Below are 16,317 nucleotides of genomic sequence, written 5' to 3'. Positions count from 1 at the left end.
CAGGATAACATTGAGATATGATGACGCGACAGCGGATTTGCACCAATCGGTCAAAGCTTTCGGCCTCCCAGCATGCAACGGGCCCGTCCATATAGCCCCGCCTCCTGGCTCAGGCAAATCAGTTGTTTTTCCAAAGCTCAAGGCAGTAGCATCACAGAGAACACTAATCAGGCGAGAAGAATGCACATGCACACCATTCCATACAAGAAGGAAGAGATTAGTGAGTAAAAGGATCCTCAAATCAGGTGCTTCAGGGTGGGATCCCTGTGGATCATGTAACTTAGGAAAAATACCATTATCAACGGTAAGTTCTTACCATAACATATATTTCTCCAGCAGTATCCACAGGTTACCCACAGGATAACATTGGGATGTCCCAAAGCAATTTAGTGGTAGGAATGCTCCTGATTGGACAGGAGAAACCTTTGACCAAATTCAGCGTCCCGAGAGGCAAAGGTATCAACAGCATAATGTCTAATGAATTTGTTAATGGAAGACCATGTGGCTGCCTTACATATCTGTTCTGCGGAAGCAACACATTGTGCTGCCCATGATGGACCTACCTTACGAGTAGAGTGGGCAGAGACATTAGCTGGGACAGGGAGATCAGCTTGAGAATATGCTTCTGAACTTGTCATACGATGCCACCTCGCCAGTGTCTGCTTATTGGCAGGCCATCCTCTCTTGTGAAATCCGTAAAGAACGAAGAGAGAATCTGTCTTTCTGATGGCACTGGTACGCTCTACGTAGATCTGTAAGGCATGAACTACATCCAACGTGCATTTCCCGCAGAAAGGTCCGGCTCCTGGAAGGCCGGGAATACAATTTCTTTGATAAGGTGGAATTTAGACACCACCTTAGGAAGATACCCAGATTTAGTTCTGAGAACTGTTCTATCTAGATAAAAAAAATCAGAATTGGAGGACGACATAACAATGCCCCTAAATCTGAAACTCTTCTAGCTGAAGCCATGGCCAGTAGAAAGAGAACTTTAGATGTCAACCATTTAAGAGCCACTCTTTTAAGTGGTTCAAATGGGGCAACTTGAAGGGCCTTTAAGACTACACTTAAATCCCAAGGCACTGTAGGAGGAACAAAAGGAGGTTGAATGCGCAGCATTACCTGGAAAAAAGTGCTCACATCCCGTAGGTTAGCAATTTTCTTTTGGAACCATACAGTCAATGCTGACACTTGCACTCTCAAGGAAGCCACCCTTAAACCTTTATCCATTCCTGCCTGAAGGAATGCTATGACCCTGGAAACTCTGAAAGACCTAGAGCCAAATTTCCGATCACTACACCATTGAATATAGGCTTGCCATATTCGGTGATAAATGTGAGCTGAGGAAGGTTTCCTTGCTCTGAGCATTGTCTGAATTACCTGTTGTGAGAATCCTCTTGACTTCAGGATGGAAGTGTCAAGAACCACGCCGTCAAAGTGAGTCGATCCACGTGTCTGTGATAACAAGAACCTTGACACAGTAGATCTGGATGTTGAGGGAGTAGGAATGGAGCATCTGTCGACATCCTCTGCAGATCTGGGCCAAGCCGGAGTTATTAGTATCGCGGCACCCCTTCCTTGTTGTCTCATCGCCCTGGGTAATAGGGCGATTGGTGGAAACACATAGACCAGATGAAAGTCACATCTCACTGACAGGGCATCCACAAAGATCGCTTTGGGATCCTATGTTCTTGACCCGTATTGCGGGAACTTTGTTGTTCTTGATGGGACGCGATGAGATCTATCTCTGGCAACCCCCACCTGTCGACCAGGGTCTGGAAGACCTCGGGGTGTAAAGCCCATTCGTTTGCATGAATGGTGTGTCGAATGAGAAAATCCGCTTCCCAGTTTAGGACTTCCGGAACGAACACTGTGGACAAGGCTGGATGATAAATTTCTGCCCACCTTAACGTGTGACTTACCTCCTTCATTGCTTTCTGGCTGCAAGTTCATCCCTGATGGCTGAGGAATGCTACTGCCGTCGCACTGTCCAAGTGGATCTGAACTGGTTTCCCCTGAAGGATTTCCTTTGCCTGAATCAGTGGCATGTATATGGCCCGGAGTTCCAATATATTTATTGGCAGGCAACTTTCTTCCTTGGTCCACTGCCCCTGGAAACAAATCCTTCCTGATACCGCTCCCCAGCCCTGAAGGCTGGCATCCGTTGTCAGAATTTCTCAATCTGATATCCAAAAGGGTCTCCCTTTGTCCCGATGGGATGTCTGTAGCCACCAGGCTAATAACCTCCTTACTTCCCGAGGAAGGACCATAGTCTGTGTTTTTGTTGTCGGATGAAAACCATTACATTTGGTAAGGATCAGACGTTGCAGAGGCCTCAAATGAAACGGAGCATACTCTACCATGTCGAATATTGACACCATCAATCCCATCACACGTATTACTGCGTGAATGGATACCTTACGACTGTGTAGCAGCTCCTGGATCCTTGACTGAACTTTGGATATTTTGTTCAGAGGTAAAGTTACTCTCTGAAGGCTCAAATTGAATAAAGCCCCCAAATGAGTCATTCGCTGTGACGGAACCAGAGACGATTTTGCCCAATTTATGAGCCAACCGTGTTTCTGCAGACAGGCTATTGTCTGTTGTAGATGACACAGAAGAAATTCCTGAGACTGTGCCAGGATTAAAAAAATCGAGGTATGGAAAAATTCTTATCCCCTGCTGGCGGAGATAAACTGCCATTACCACCATAATCTTGGTAAATACTCTGGGCCTGGAATTGAAATCCAAATGGAAGGGCCTGGAATTGAAAATGCTGTTGGAGGATAGCGAACCTGAGATAACGCTGATGGGACAGTGCTATAGGAACATGTAGGTAAGCATCCTGGATATCCAGGGATACCATATAATCCCCTGGCTCCAAGGCCAAAATTATGGAATGTAAAGTTACCATATGAAACCGAGGTACCCAAATGTACTTGTTCAGCACTTTGAGATTGAGTATGGCCTGGAACGACCCATTTGGCTTCTGGACTAGAAACAGGTTGGACTAAAAACCTTGTCTTCGTTGTGCAGGGGGAACTGGAATTATCACTCCTGACTGAAGCAATTTCTGAACTGCCTCTTGCAAAGCCCTGGCCTTCGTCTCTACTAAAGACGGGCTGGTACAAAAAAACCTTTGAGGAGGGTGTCTCTTGAAAGCAAACGCTTAACTGAGAGATACCGCTTTTTGCACCCAGGCATCTCTGGTAGACTGTCGCCAGATCTGTGCTAATTGTAGGAGAAGTCGGCCTCCAACCCTGGGAATCCCCAGGTGGAGGCCCGCACCATCAGGCTGATGGCTTATTTTCTGATTTAGAAGTCGGTCCTCTGGTAGTCCAATGCTTTTTAGTCTTACCAGACTTGTTGTATTGGGACTAATTGCCCTCACCTTTTCCTTTTGCTTTCCCTTGAGACTGAAAGGGCCGAAAAGCTGGAAATTTAGCCTTGAATTTGTATGTGGAAGGAAACTTCACTTTCTTTGAGTCTGCTTCTAACTCCAAAATACTAGTTAATTCTTTACCAAAAAGCATAATCTCCAGTAAAAGTTAAAGTTAAAGACTCCACAACCTGATCAGCTTTCCATGTACATAGCCAAGCTGCTCTGCGAGCGGCTACTGCTGAAGCTGATGCCTGAGAGGCAATTTTACTCATATCCAAGGCTGCTTCTTCCAAAACATTGCAGCCTGTTTGATATATTGTATGCAATATGGGATTTTGGCTCTCTAGATGCCATTGAAATATCCCCTTCCAATACATCAGCCCAGGCAGCCACTGCTTTTGCCTTCCAGGCTGAAGCCATGGCTGGTCTTATGATTGCCCCAGACAGGGAAAACCATCAACTGTCCTATTCGTGACATCATTTAACAATGTTGAAGGCAGAGGTAATATAGATTTACACACTAATCGAATGACATGCATATTTACTTTGGGAGCCACCTCTCTCTTTAAACAGTCCCCAGCCGGAAGAGGATAATTGGAATTCCATTTCCTTGGAATTCTAAACTTCTTACTGGGCGTAACCCAAGCCTCCAGCATAATTTCCATCAGCTGCGCTGACACAGGAAACTCCGTTCTAACTGTTTTGGGATGTTTAAACACAGAAGCCTTAGATTTTAACACAGGCTCTGCGGATTCTCCTAAGGATAGAATGGCTTTCATTGCATTAAGTAACTCAGATATGTCCACTGAGCTAAGACCTTCCTCCTCAACTTCATATGCAGAACCGGAGTGTAATGAGTCTTCATCCTCTGACGAGTCTTCATCTGAAACATGTGTAGACTGTGAAGATGTTGTTTCATGTCTATGTGATTTACTTACCACTGGCCTTTCAGCCTGTTTTTGTTGAGAGGCTGCCGCTTCCCCTGCTGGATGTGATAAACCCGAGGTGGAATGCTGCATGTAAGAGTTAATAGTGTAACCTATTCCTCGTACAGAAGTTGGAATTATCCGCTCAGCTATACTGGATAATGTCTGTGCAAATGTAGCCCATGGGGGTTCAACTTGCACCTGTGTCTGCCTTGGATTTTTGAAGAGACTTTGGTGAAAGCTAAAACAATTTACACACAAACCATTCTGAACCAGATCCTGAGAGGTTAACCCAGCTTTGCAAGACAAACATGACATAAGTGTTGGTGCTGCTGCGAGTGTATTTTCCTCACCGTTGCCGTTCTTAGACATGATAATCACACACTTGAAGTCTACTACACAATTTGTGACTGTAATCACTTTAAATTTTGTTAAAGTGACATACAATCTGACCCTACCCTGCTTTGCACCCGCAATTGAGGATCGGAATAGACAGAAAAAATGGACAGAATTATAGTAAAGTCAGCGATCACACTAGCAATCAGTAACAGGTTATACATTAGTATAATAAGCAATATGAGCACATAATCAACAACAAATATATTTCAAGTACGTAGGAGAAACATATTACTGCATTACCTTATATAGGATTTAACCGTATTCAGTCGCACAGCGAAAGAAAACAACAGTAATAATTATCAGACTCATATGCAATAGGCACTTCTCCAACCATTCGTGATGAAAAGGTAGATAGAGACTTAGGGCCTAATTCAGACCTGACCGTAGCCAGCACTGGGTTAGTGCTGAGATGCTGATAGCCTCTCTGGCATGCACCGGCGCACTGCGGTGCCTGTGCAGTTTGGACCTGATCGCCCGCTGTAGGAAAACGCACAGCAGCTATCAGGTCTCAATTAGCCCCCTAGTGCTGTATTACCCGTGCTCAGTAGAGTGGGATACAGGGAGACTCACCCCACTTCCAGGACCGATCTATACGTTAGCGAACGCTGAGTGAATCCAGGCGCTAATAGTGTACACACTCGCCCCGTGAACCTACAGTGAACACAGACGCCCAAGTGAACACTGACGCACCAGCCACACAGCCGCCTATGCAGCAACTGGGTCCTTTTAGATACACAGCGTCTCAGACGGAAGCAGGAAAACAGTTCATGGCGGGATACTCTGAGGAAACTGGTCATGAACCGGGGGTTGGGGCGACCAAAAGAGCATCTAATTCCCACTGCTGACATCAACCCTATGGTTTGCGGCCTCATACTAACCCTGGAGCCTATGATCACTAAGGCCTAGCGCTGGTGCACACTAGGTGGCAGCCGCGTCATCAACTGTTTGGTAGTCTCCTCCCGAAACAGTGTGGCTGTGTCCGCGTTCCCCCTCTAAGCGGAACCGGTGCCTTACTTGCTAGTACATCCAACACAACATCCCGCCGAAACCAAACAAAAAACTGAGTTGCCTGAGCCAGGAGGCGGGGATATATGGACGGATATATGGACGGGTCCGTTGTATGCTGGGAGGTTGAAAGCTTTGACCGTTTGGTGCAAATCCGCTGTCGCGTCATCATATCTAGTGTTCACTCTAGGATCACAGCGCGGTCCTAGACCAGAGGTATATATTAGAATACTCGTACAATATATTCTATAACAGGTACACTTCTTCTTGACTAACGCTGTCTGTATAAAGACATGTAGAATACTCAAGTGTTTGTAAAGTCACAGCGCTGAATACGTGCGGCTTTACAAAGGAGACCTTTCCCTGCAGTCCCGGAGACCAGCCGCAGCTGAGGGAGTAAGTGGTAACGATATGCACTGCTTAGTGGCGAGTGGATTTGGATCACATTGAAGCTTACACAGCCCCAGGCAAAACTCTAAAGTAAATCACAATACTAGTATATTCTGGGAAACAATTTACTAATCTGAGAAAGGAGGAGGCTATGTAAAGTCTCCCACCCTCAGTTATACCCCCCTCCCCCCCAAAACAAGCTTTGATACAGAATATCTACAGAAATGGTCAGCATAAAGTACTATATTTATATTAGCAGTTAGAAATGTAAGACTTACCCGGCAGTTTGCTGGTTTGTGCGCAGAAGCAGTTTCACATCATTGTGAATTTGTTTCACTTTTTCCAATACCTTGAAAAAATCCTTCAAATGATAAAATAAACAATGACAATGTAACTATGTTCTCATTACAAGTAATAATTTACTGTACCCCTCTTCTTTTACATTAACAGTAGTATAAGCTTCCAAGTGAGTATGTATATACACCGATCAGTCATAACATTAAAGCCACTTACAGGTGAAGTGATTATCTCAGTACGATGGCACCTGTAAAGGGGTGGGATATATTAGGCAGCAAGGAAACCCCCAGTTCTTGAAGCTGATGCTGATGCGTTGGAAGCAGGAAAAATGGGCAAGTGTAAGGATCTGAGCGACTTTGACAAGGGCGAAAATGTTATGACTTAGACGACTGGGTCAGAGCATCTCCAAAATGCCAGGTTTTGTGGTGTGTTCCCAGTATGCAGTGGTTAGAATCTTCCAGGATCATGAGCTCCCAAGGCTCACTGATGCACATTGGAAGTGAAGGCTAGCCCATCTGGACTGATACCACAAAAGAGCTACTGTAGCACAAACTGCTGAAAAAGTTAATGCTGGCTATGATAGAAAGGTGTCAGAACACACAGTGCATCGCAGCTTGTTGCGTAGGGGGCTGTGTAGCTGCAGACCAGTCAGAGTTCCCATGTGGACCCCTGTCCAGTGCCATGAGCAGGAATATGAGTATCACAACTGGACCACGGAGCAATGGAAGAAGGTGGCCTGTTCTGATTAAGTCTGTTGTGGACAGTTGGGTGTGTGTACATCATTTATCTGGGGCAGAGATGGTACCAAAATGCACCATAGAAAAGAGGGCAAGCCGGTGGAGGCAGTGTGATGCTCTGGACAATGTTCTGCTGGGAAACCTTGGGTCCTGGCATTCATGTGGATGTTACTTTGACACACAGCACCTACCTAAATATTGTTGCAGCCCTAGTACACCCCTTCATGGCAATGCTATTCCCTGATGCCAATGGCCTCTTTCACCAGGATAATGCGCCCTGCCAACGCAATAATTGTACGAGAATTGTTTGGGGAACATGATAGAGTTCAAGGTGTTGACTTGACCTCCAAATTCTCCAGATCTCAATCTAGTCAATCATCTGTGGGATGAGTTGGAAATACAAGTCCGAGCCATGGAGGCCCCACCTGGCAACTTACAGGGTCTGCTGCTAACTTCTTGGTGCCAGATACCACAGGACACCTATAGAGGCATTGTGGACTCCATGCCTCTACGGCTCCGATCTGTTTTTGCAAAATATGAGGCAGGTGGTTTTAATGTTACGGCTGATCTGTGTAATAGTATTATTATTATTATCCTTTATATATAAACATTGAGGTGTTTTGCTTTTATTATTAATATGCTTTTCTTTCTTTTATGCTTCTTTGTTAACATATTCATGAAAAATTAAAGATAAAATGATAGAGAACACATAGTGCCAAAAAATATAAATATATTAATTTTTATTATATGTATGTTAGGCTGACATGCCATATGACCTATAAAGACCAAAGACCGGACAACAGTAGAATCAGAAACTTAGCAATCCACAGAACAATGGGGGTCATTCCGAGTTGATCGCTAGCTGAAAATGTTCGCTGTGCAGCGATGATGCAAAAAAACGGCACTTCTGCGCATGCGTATGCGCCGTAATACGCACGTGCGACGTACTTTCACAACGGACGATGTAGTTTAACACAAGGTCTAGCGAAGCTTTTCAGTCGCACTGCTGACCGCAGAGTAATTGACAGGAAGTGGGAGTTTCTGGGTGGCAACTGATCGTTTTCAGGGAGTGTGTGAAAATACGCAGGCGTGCCAGGAAAAACGCAGGCGTGGCTGGCCGAACGCAGGGCGTGTTTGTGACGTCAAAACAGGAACTGCACATTCTGAAGTGATCGCAAGCGCTGAGTAGGTCTGAAGATACTCTAAAACTGCACAACATTTTTTTGTAGACGCTGTGCGATCCTTTCGTTCGCACTTCTGCAAAGCTAAAATACACTCCCAGTGGGAGGCGGCATATCGCTTGCACGGCTGCTAAAAACAGCTAGCGAGCGATCAACTCGGAATGACCCAAAATGATCCCAGAATTAGTGTTACCTTCTGGGAGCCACGTGAAGGAGAGCACAGCAGCGGAGCTTAATAAGCTCCATTTGCCGATGCAGTCAAGCTCCCAACCTCTAGGAACAAAGTTCATGCTAGGAGAAAGAGCTTGACCCTGGAAGTAAGTATGGATGATAGGACATGGTCTCCCAGCACCCTTGACTTCGGGGTACACGTTGACAGGTAGCGGAAACACATACCTGAACTATACAGTAGTTAATGCAAAATGTCCAGGTCCTCATGGGCAGATAATGGGTTAAATCTTTTTAAGCACATGAGGGGTATTACTAGAGATTGAGCAGCTTCTATTTTATATTTCAGTTTTGAGAGGCACAAATGGGACTAGCATTAGGAGAGCATGCTGGTTCTTGTAGTGCCATTTGGAGGACCTAGGAGTTACTCCAGGTTGGCTTTCAATTTATATATATATTTTTTTAAGTGCTCATATCATGCGGCCTTATAGTAGGCAATTATATGTCCCAGAGTGGGTACATTTATCATGCAGTGTTAGGGACCTCCAATATCAGTGAAGCCTTGACGCTGGCCTGGAGGCTTACCATATCTTTTCAAATATAGGGCCTGATTCAGACTTGATCGCTGTGCTGCTAATTTTATTGTTCTGTGATCAGACAGTCGCCGCCCAAGGGGAGTGTAAATTTGCCCCGTGCAAGTGTGCGATCGCATGTGTACGCCGTGCAAAAATGTCCCTCAGTCAGTGGACAATTGCAAATCCATTCACAACTCACTCACCATCGAATGGTCTTTCCAGTGTGTGCAGTCTGTGCACAGCCCAAGACTTACTCCTACAGTACTAAAAGAACAGGCAGATCGGGTCTGGAGCTGACGTCACACACCCTCCCAGAAAATGCTTGGGAACGCCTGCGTTTTTCCTGACACTCCCAGAAAAAGGACAGTTACCACCCATAAACGGCCTCTTCCTGTCAATCAGCATATGAAGGGCTGTGCAATCGAAACTGGTCTACATAAGTCTACAGTAATGATAATGTCATTGATGTATGTGATGTATCAGTAAAAACATTCCCAAAACGCTATATTTTTCATCCCACAAACAGAAATCACGCTTCCTATGTGATAATGATCCTAGGTACATGAGTGCTGCCGCCAGCTAACAACGCCCAATGTAGAGAGACTACTACAGATATGCTGGCCATATATCAGGCTGACCCTCCCCGGCAGTTCCCTGGCAGTGCCAGAGACACAAGTGACACGCAATGTGCTAACAACCCGTCGTTAAAGGATCGACTGTGTGACTCACAAAACAAAAAGTCCGGGGGAATGCCACCCAAAATCATACGATGCATCTTATGTGCATAAAACATGGTACGATGTGCATACGATTATGACGGATAATATAGGCTGCACGTATGATCTGAGGATGCGACATTCGACCCATGGAGACACGCATCGCATCGTAATCGTACCCAAAACATGCACAATGTGCACAAGATGCATCGAATGAGCAGACAAATTCGTACATTCGTAGACGATATCAACCTAGTGTATGGCCAGCATTAGTCTTTGGGTTTTCTTTCCACTGAAATCTTGATCGTTCTTTATTACGTTGTACAGTAATATAGAATGCACATCTGTCACGGACACGTCATACTTTACTGGCGAGTTACGGTGTGAGCTTTCACTGGTGATAACGTGCTTTTAGCTACAAAAGTATGGACATCTTTATATCTAACAATATGTGTTCTAAATAGCAATCGCAATATCTCATTACCTCAGTTAAAGGACCTTCACGAGTTCCACGAAGTATGTTAATTTCATCCGATGTAAGCTGGAACTTTGCCAAGAACGCATTTGCAACTTGCGCTCGAATCTCTAGTCGCTGACTACATTAAAAAAACACAAAACACAATATTCACTTTAGGGGTTTTTTCGCCCACAAACACGCAATGTATCTTATTAAACAAAAAATACAAATAAAATCATTTATAAAAAGCAACATGTGAGGACTTCAAAAGTTTCACATTTATGTGCTGAGGTGGCAGGGAAGAAAAAGCTGTTGCCCTCCCAAAAACAAGGAGCATCGGTCCCTCTCTATTCCATAATTACATTTACTCAAACAGACCAAAAATTACCTGTAAAGTCTTCTGCGTACACTAGATGGCAGCAAAACATCACCTGTAGTCTATACAATTATCTTCACTGCAATTCCTTGCAAAAAGTGTAAAGGTACCCATACACTTGTGCGATTTAGGTAGATTTCATCGGATCGGGTAGAGAAATCGGATGAAAAGTGGCGAATCGCAGGCATTTTACCTCCGATTCCGATCCGATGCCCGGTCCCGGGCACATCGGATCGGAGACGGAGATCGCAAGGGCCGCACTGTAGATCTGTCAGATCCTGCAGCCTTGGCTGGGATCGCACATGATACATTGTATGCAAAAGGACCGCATACGATGTATCGTATGTGATCCTGCCGCTGGGAAGCTGCCGGGGAGCTCAAGGTAATCCTATGTGCCTTCTCCCCTCGGAGAAGTTGTATAAGTGTATGGGGACCACAACAGTTACAGCTTACACATAGTTTTCACATAACACAGTATAAAATTAAGGGGGATATTAATTGAAGGCTGTTGAGAGATAAAGTACTAGCCAATCAGCTGTTAAATGTCATTTTACAGGCTGTTTTTGAAAAATGTCAGTTTGTAGCCAATTGGTTGGTACTTTAAAAGAGAAGGATATTGCACTACGGATTAAGGGGGTTATTCAGAGATGGATGCAGATCTTGCTTCTCGCAGCAAAATCTGTGTCCATCTCCTCACATACTGGGGGCCACCCAGCACAGGGCAAGGTGTAGTCTCGCCTAACAATGTATCCGCAATTTAATTGGCTGCACTGGCATTTTTTAATTAGAGCAGCTGCGTGTGACGTCACGCAGACGCCCCGAAAATGCTGACAACACGCCCATGTAATGGCAAAACGCTGCCCCCCCAAATGCCTGCCGCTGTCAATCACCTTGTGGCCGTGCACTGCAGCCGATGCGCAGACCAGATGGACGCGGACGTTGCGCACAGATGCGTGGCTGCATCCATCTCTGAATCGCCCCCTAATTCACCAACAAGACTTCCCTTTATAGGAGTTATGTATTTGGCATTAATATATCATATAGTATACCTATTTAGGGGTGCGACTCTGAGACACATATATAAAACACCAAGAAAAAAAAAAAGGCTAGTCCCTCAATAGAGTGCACTATTCTTGTGAAATCATGAAAGTAAAACGTAACTTTTATTAATCACTTTAAATCCAGCTAAATAACAAATTAGATAATGACTGAATATTTAAAATAAAGATTGTGAATAGTCGCAAGTCCCTACAAACCGTGGACCTCAATTGTTTGACACAGATGAATTATTCTGTAATGTATTTTAATTATCTTGCAAGTCAATATACTGGGGAAGGTATTTAAATAGGTTAATGCTTAGCGTAAGAACCTGGTTCCCGTTGCAATTACACTATCTATTGAACATACTGTGTTAATTTATTAGTGTACTGATTGTATTTCAGCCTTATTACCGAGTTGCATAGAAAAAAAAACTGGCTGTTTGATATAACTGTACCTCTGTAAGCTGCTATCCAGAATGCTATGAGCCTAAGCTGGATACACCCTGTACTGGTATATCATAACTCCCAACTTGCGTCTCTTTTGAATAGCGTGACATGGCTGAAAATGGGGCGGGGCCTCAGGTGGATAGGCAGACCTTGAGTTGAGGGGGGCATGGCCTAGCTCCACTACCCCCGTTTTAGCCATTTTGGGGGCGTGCCCAGCGTTCCCTGAGCGGCTAGACAGCCCCCAGCTCCCTACCTTGCACTGTCCCGCTAAATTCGGTATGGATATATCCTTCGCCACTCGATATGTCGTCCTCGAATTACAGCTGGCAGGCATTTGAGTTTGCACACCCAGGTTTGATGATAGACCGTGCAGCAAGTGTACGGGTGGTCGGCAGGTTACCCATACACAGAGCCAGATGCATTGATATATCTTCAGATGGCTTTCATTCCCACACCCTGCTCCTTCCTATGGGAAGGAGTTCCGGCCACAACGAGGAATTAATTCGGATCCTTCCACCAAAGCTCGTCTCCTTCTGCCAGAAGGCCGTGCACAAGTGAACCCATCGCATGCGCAGTGCCACTTCTGTCAGACTCAGCAGTGCTAAATTTCACCGCTACAAGCAGTGAACGGATACGCGGGGACAGCTGATCAGCTGTCTCTGCACCAGAGCAATGCTGAATTGCTCCAGTACTTGCAGCGAGTTACTTAAGTATCGGAGGCCTTCCGACCCCCGAAAATTCACCTAATGAACAGGCCCCCAAATATGAAGAGAGTATCATTCAATTACATTCGAGACATAAAGTTTTCACATAATACAGTATATAATTAAGGAGAATCACTTAACCAGACTGTAGAGCTTATGCACAGAACACTATATTAACACAAATATTTTATATGAAAGCAACAAAACTGTAGAACTATCTCTAGTGCAAAATCAGTGGATTGAAGAAGTCTCTCAACAATGAGAATAAGGAAGATTATCTATTTATGAAGTTATTTATATAGTGCACACATATTCTGCCGCACCTTACAGACAATACTACTCGTGCACATCAGTCCTTGCTACCTCAGTGGAGGTCCATTTCACATATTCTGCCGCACCTTACAGACAATACTACTCGTGCACATCAGTCCTTGCTACCTCAGTGGAGGTCCATTTCACATATTCTGCCGCACCTTACAGACAATACTACTCGTGCACATCAGTCCTTGCTACCTCAGTGGAGGTCCATTTCACATATTCTGCCGCACCTTACAGACAATACTACTCGTGCACATCAGTCCTTGCTACCTCAGTGGAGGTCCATTTCACATATTCTGCCGCACCTTACAGACAATACTACTCGTGCACATCAGTCCTTGCTACCTCAGTGGAGGTCCATTTCACATATTCTGCCGCACCTTACAGACAATACTACTCATGCACATCAGTCCTTGCTACCTCAGTGGAGGTCCATTTCACATATTCTGCCGCACCTTACAGACAATACTACTCATGCACATCAGTCCTTGCTACCTCAGTGGAGGTCCATTTCACATATTCTGCCGCACCTTACAGACAATACTACTCGTGCACATCAGTCCTTGCTACCTCAGTGGAGGTCCATTTCACATATTCTGCTGCACCTTACAGACAATACTACTCATGCACATCAGTCCTTGCTACCTCAGTGGAGGTCTATTTCACAAAAAAACTGACAAATTTAGTAAAAAAATGTATTTCTTCAATATTAATTTTCTGTGTCCCACAAATTAAGTCATAGATGGAGCAACACTAATCATAAATATAAATGTTGGTATCTACATTATTCAGTAGAGAGAACATTATGTAAAGTTAACATAATTCTTAAGAAGTAAATGTTGATAAGGGATGTAATTTAATGTTTGATTTTCCCACATTGCAAATGGGAGTTCCACAATTTATCACTAGGTGGCAGTACTATTAGTATATGGTGGTTAATCACATGTTCATATGCAAGAGCAATCAGTGTCTGAAGCTGAATACTGAATGTGAACATCACTATTACTAACTTGTAACATTAGTTACGAAACATGAAAAAGTTTCCTTCAGTTTTGTAAGTTGTGTCATTTTTAGATACTATGAGGTTTATGAGGATTCTGGACCTCTAACCAATACCTCAATGTCCATTGATGGCCATTAAATAAAATAGCTTATCTTATAAATGGTAACCAACGTCACATGTGTATTTAAGTCAATGTCATACGCTAAATGTTATCGTTACACATAGAGTGTAAAATAAAACGGGCTCTAGGAAATTTAGGTTAATTAGTTTTTTCAAATATACAAAAGGTGGATGCATTGGTAGGATGATGATGATGATGATGATGATGATTTGAGGGCAAGGGACGGGTACCCCTTTGGACATTATTATTTTATTTTTTTTGCTTGCATATTTTTTTATTTGCGAAGACAGAGCAAGTAATAGACAGAGGACCTCATACATGAAACATGCACTTTTTTTGCATTTCACAGATAAAACCCATGCCATATGTGTAATGTATTGGCGCTGTGGTGTGAGCTGCCTGCATTTCCCACTAATTGGCTCCAAGAATGACACCATGCTGCAGTGTCAGCGTGAGTTAGTGGAGGGGGAGGGGCTTATAAGGAGTAAGTCATCAACCAGTACGTCTTTCCAATTATGTAGTAGGAAAATATTTTGACCAGAAACAAGTATTCCCAATGGGCGCTTAATAAATGTGCACAACCAGATTTTAAAATATAAACACAATTTATTCATAGATAAAAGAACAGAATTGGCGCTAGAGAGCTGAATATATAAAAAAATACCACAAATTTTATTCAGATATTACATGTAATCCTAATGTTGCAACATTCATTTAAAACATAACTTAGTCATGTAGATAAGGGACTAACATAGCACTGCATTTCATTATAAAAATATGTGTATATATAGAATTTAAAATTGCGCTGGAACTTCAATTGATAAGTTCATCCGTATATTATAGCCACAATCCAAGAACAAAGTAAGCCGAAATGGAAATAATTACCAACTGAAGTTGGAGATGAAGACCTTTGTATGGCTTGATTCAAGGATCCGCTTGGTCCATTTAAAAGCTCAGGTCCGTTTTTGTTGATATCCAAATCGCAAATGGTAGTTCCTATATCTGACTTACAGGCAATTTATTCACATATAATAATATTAATAACCTCTCCAGATACACGGGCCACTGCACCTCCGATCGGCAAGCCGTTGCCACACATCATCACTGTGGTGGACCCCGATGGTGTGGCCCTTAGAGACAAGGGCCACTGCACTTCAGAGTGGTAAGCCGCTGCTACCCATCACCGCTGTGGGTGGTTCCCGGTGGTGCAGAGATCAACTGGCCACATTCTTACACACTGTGTGGGGAGTCCTGCTTGTTAGCAATCTATACGGAGCCTTTACATTTAGATATCTTTCTCAAGCATTGAGACTGGCTGCACAAGGGTGGTCATTCCGAGTTGTTCGCTCGGTAATTTTCTTCGCATCGCAGCGATTTTCCGCTATTTGCGCATGCACAATGTTCGCACTGCGACTGCGCCAAGTAAATTTGCTATGAAGATTGGTATTTTACTCACGGCATTACGAGGTTTTTTCTTCGTTCTGGAGATCGGAGTGTGATTGACAGGAAGTGGGTGTTTCTGGGCGGAAACTGGCCGTTTTATGGGAGTGTTTGAAAAAACGCTACCGTTTCTGGGAAAAACGCGGGAGTGGCTGGAGAAACGGAGGAGTGTCTGGGCGAACGCTGGGTGTGTTTGTGACGTCAAACCAGGAACGACAAGCACTGAACTGATCGCACTGGAAGAGTAAGTCTCGAGCTACTCAGAAACTGCACAGAGAAGTCTTTTCGCAATATTGCGAATCTTTCGTTCGCAATTTTGATAAGCTAAGATTCACTCCAAGTAGGCGGCGGCTTAGCATGTGCAAAGCTGCTAAAAGCAGCTTGCGAGCGAACAACTCGGAATGACCACCAAGGACCGAGAGTCTCCGCTGCTTTGGCTACAATCCACCTGGTAATATATTATTCATCTAGGTCATCTTTTTATTGGAGGTGATTTACAGTGCAGGTTTTCTTATAAGACAGCATCAGTGAATGTTATTTGTTGGAGAAATTTTTTAACATTGGGTGTTATTGCAATTGTGTATTTTACACCAGTTATTTTTATTTGCACGAATTGTAACTGCAAACCCCCAGGA

At 44.0% G+C, this 16,317-nt stretch overlaps 1 protein-coding gene across 3 annotated transcripts in view; it reads right to left on the bottom strand.

The window, feature by feature from the left end:
* COG6 (component of oligomeric golgi complex 6) overlaps positions 1-16,317 on the bottom strand; it is a 288,942-nt gene that overhangs the window by 177,486 nt on the left and 95,139 nt on the right. For all 3 annotated transcript variants that reach the window (XM_063951903.1, XM_063951904.1, XM_063951905.1), the window contains exons 5-6: positions 10,261-10,372; positions 6,381-6,463 (exon numbers count right to left, since the gene is read on the bottom strand). In XM_063951903.1, coding sequence (XP_063807973.1) covers positions 6,381-6,463; positions 10,261-10,372 — 195 coding nt within the window. The remainder of the gene's footprint in view (positions 1-6,380; positions 6,464-10,260; positions 10,373-16,317) is intronic.

This window comes from Pseudophryne corroboree, chromosome 2 (genome assembly GCF_028390025.1).
Source record: "Pseudophryne corroboree isolate aPseCor3 chromosome 2, aPseCor3.hap2, whole genome shotgun sequence".
NCBI classification, from domain to species: domain Eukaryota; kingdom Metazoa; phylum Chordata; class Amphibia; order Anura; family Myobatrachidae; genus Pseudophryne; species Pseudophryne corroboree.
This window is presented reverse-complemented; position numbering and strand designations above follow the sequence as displayed.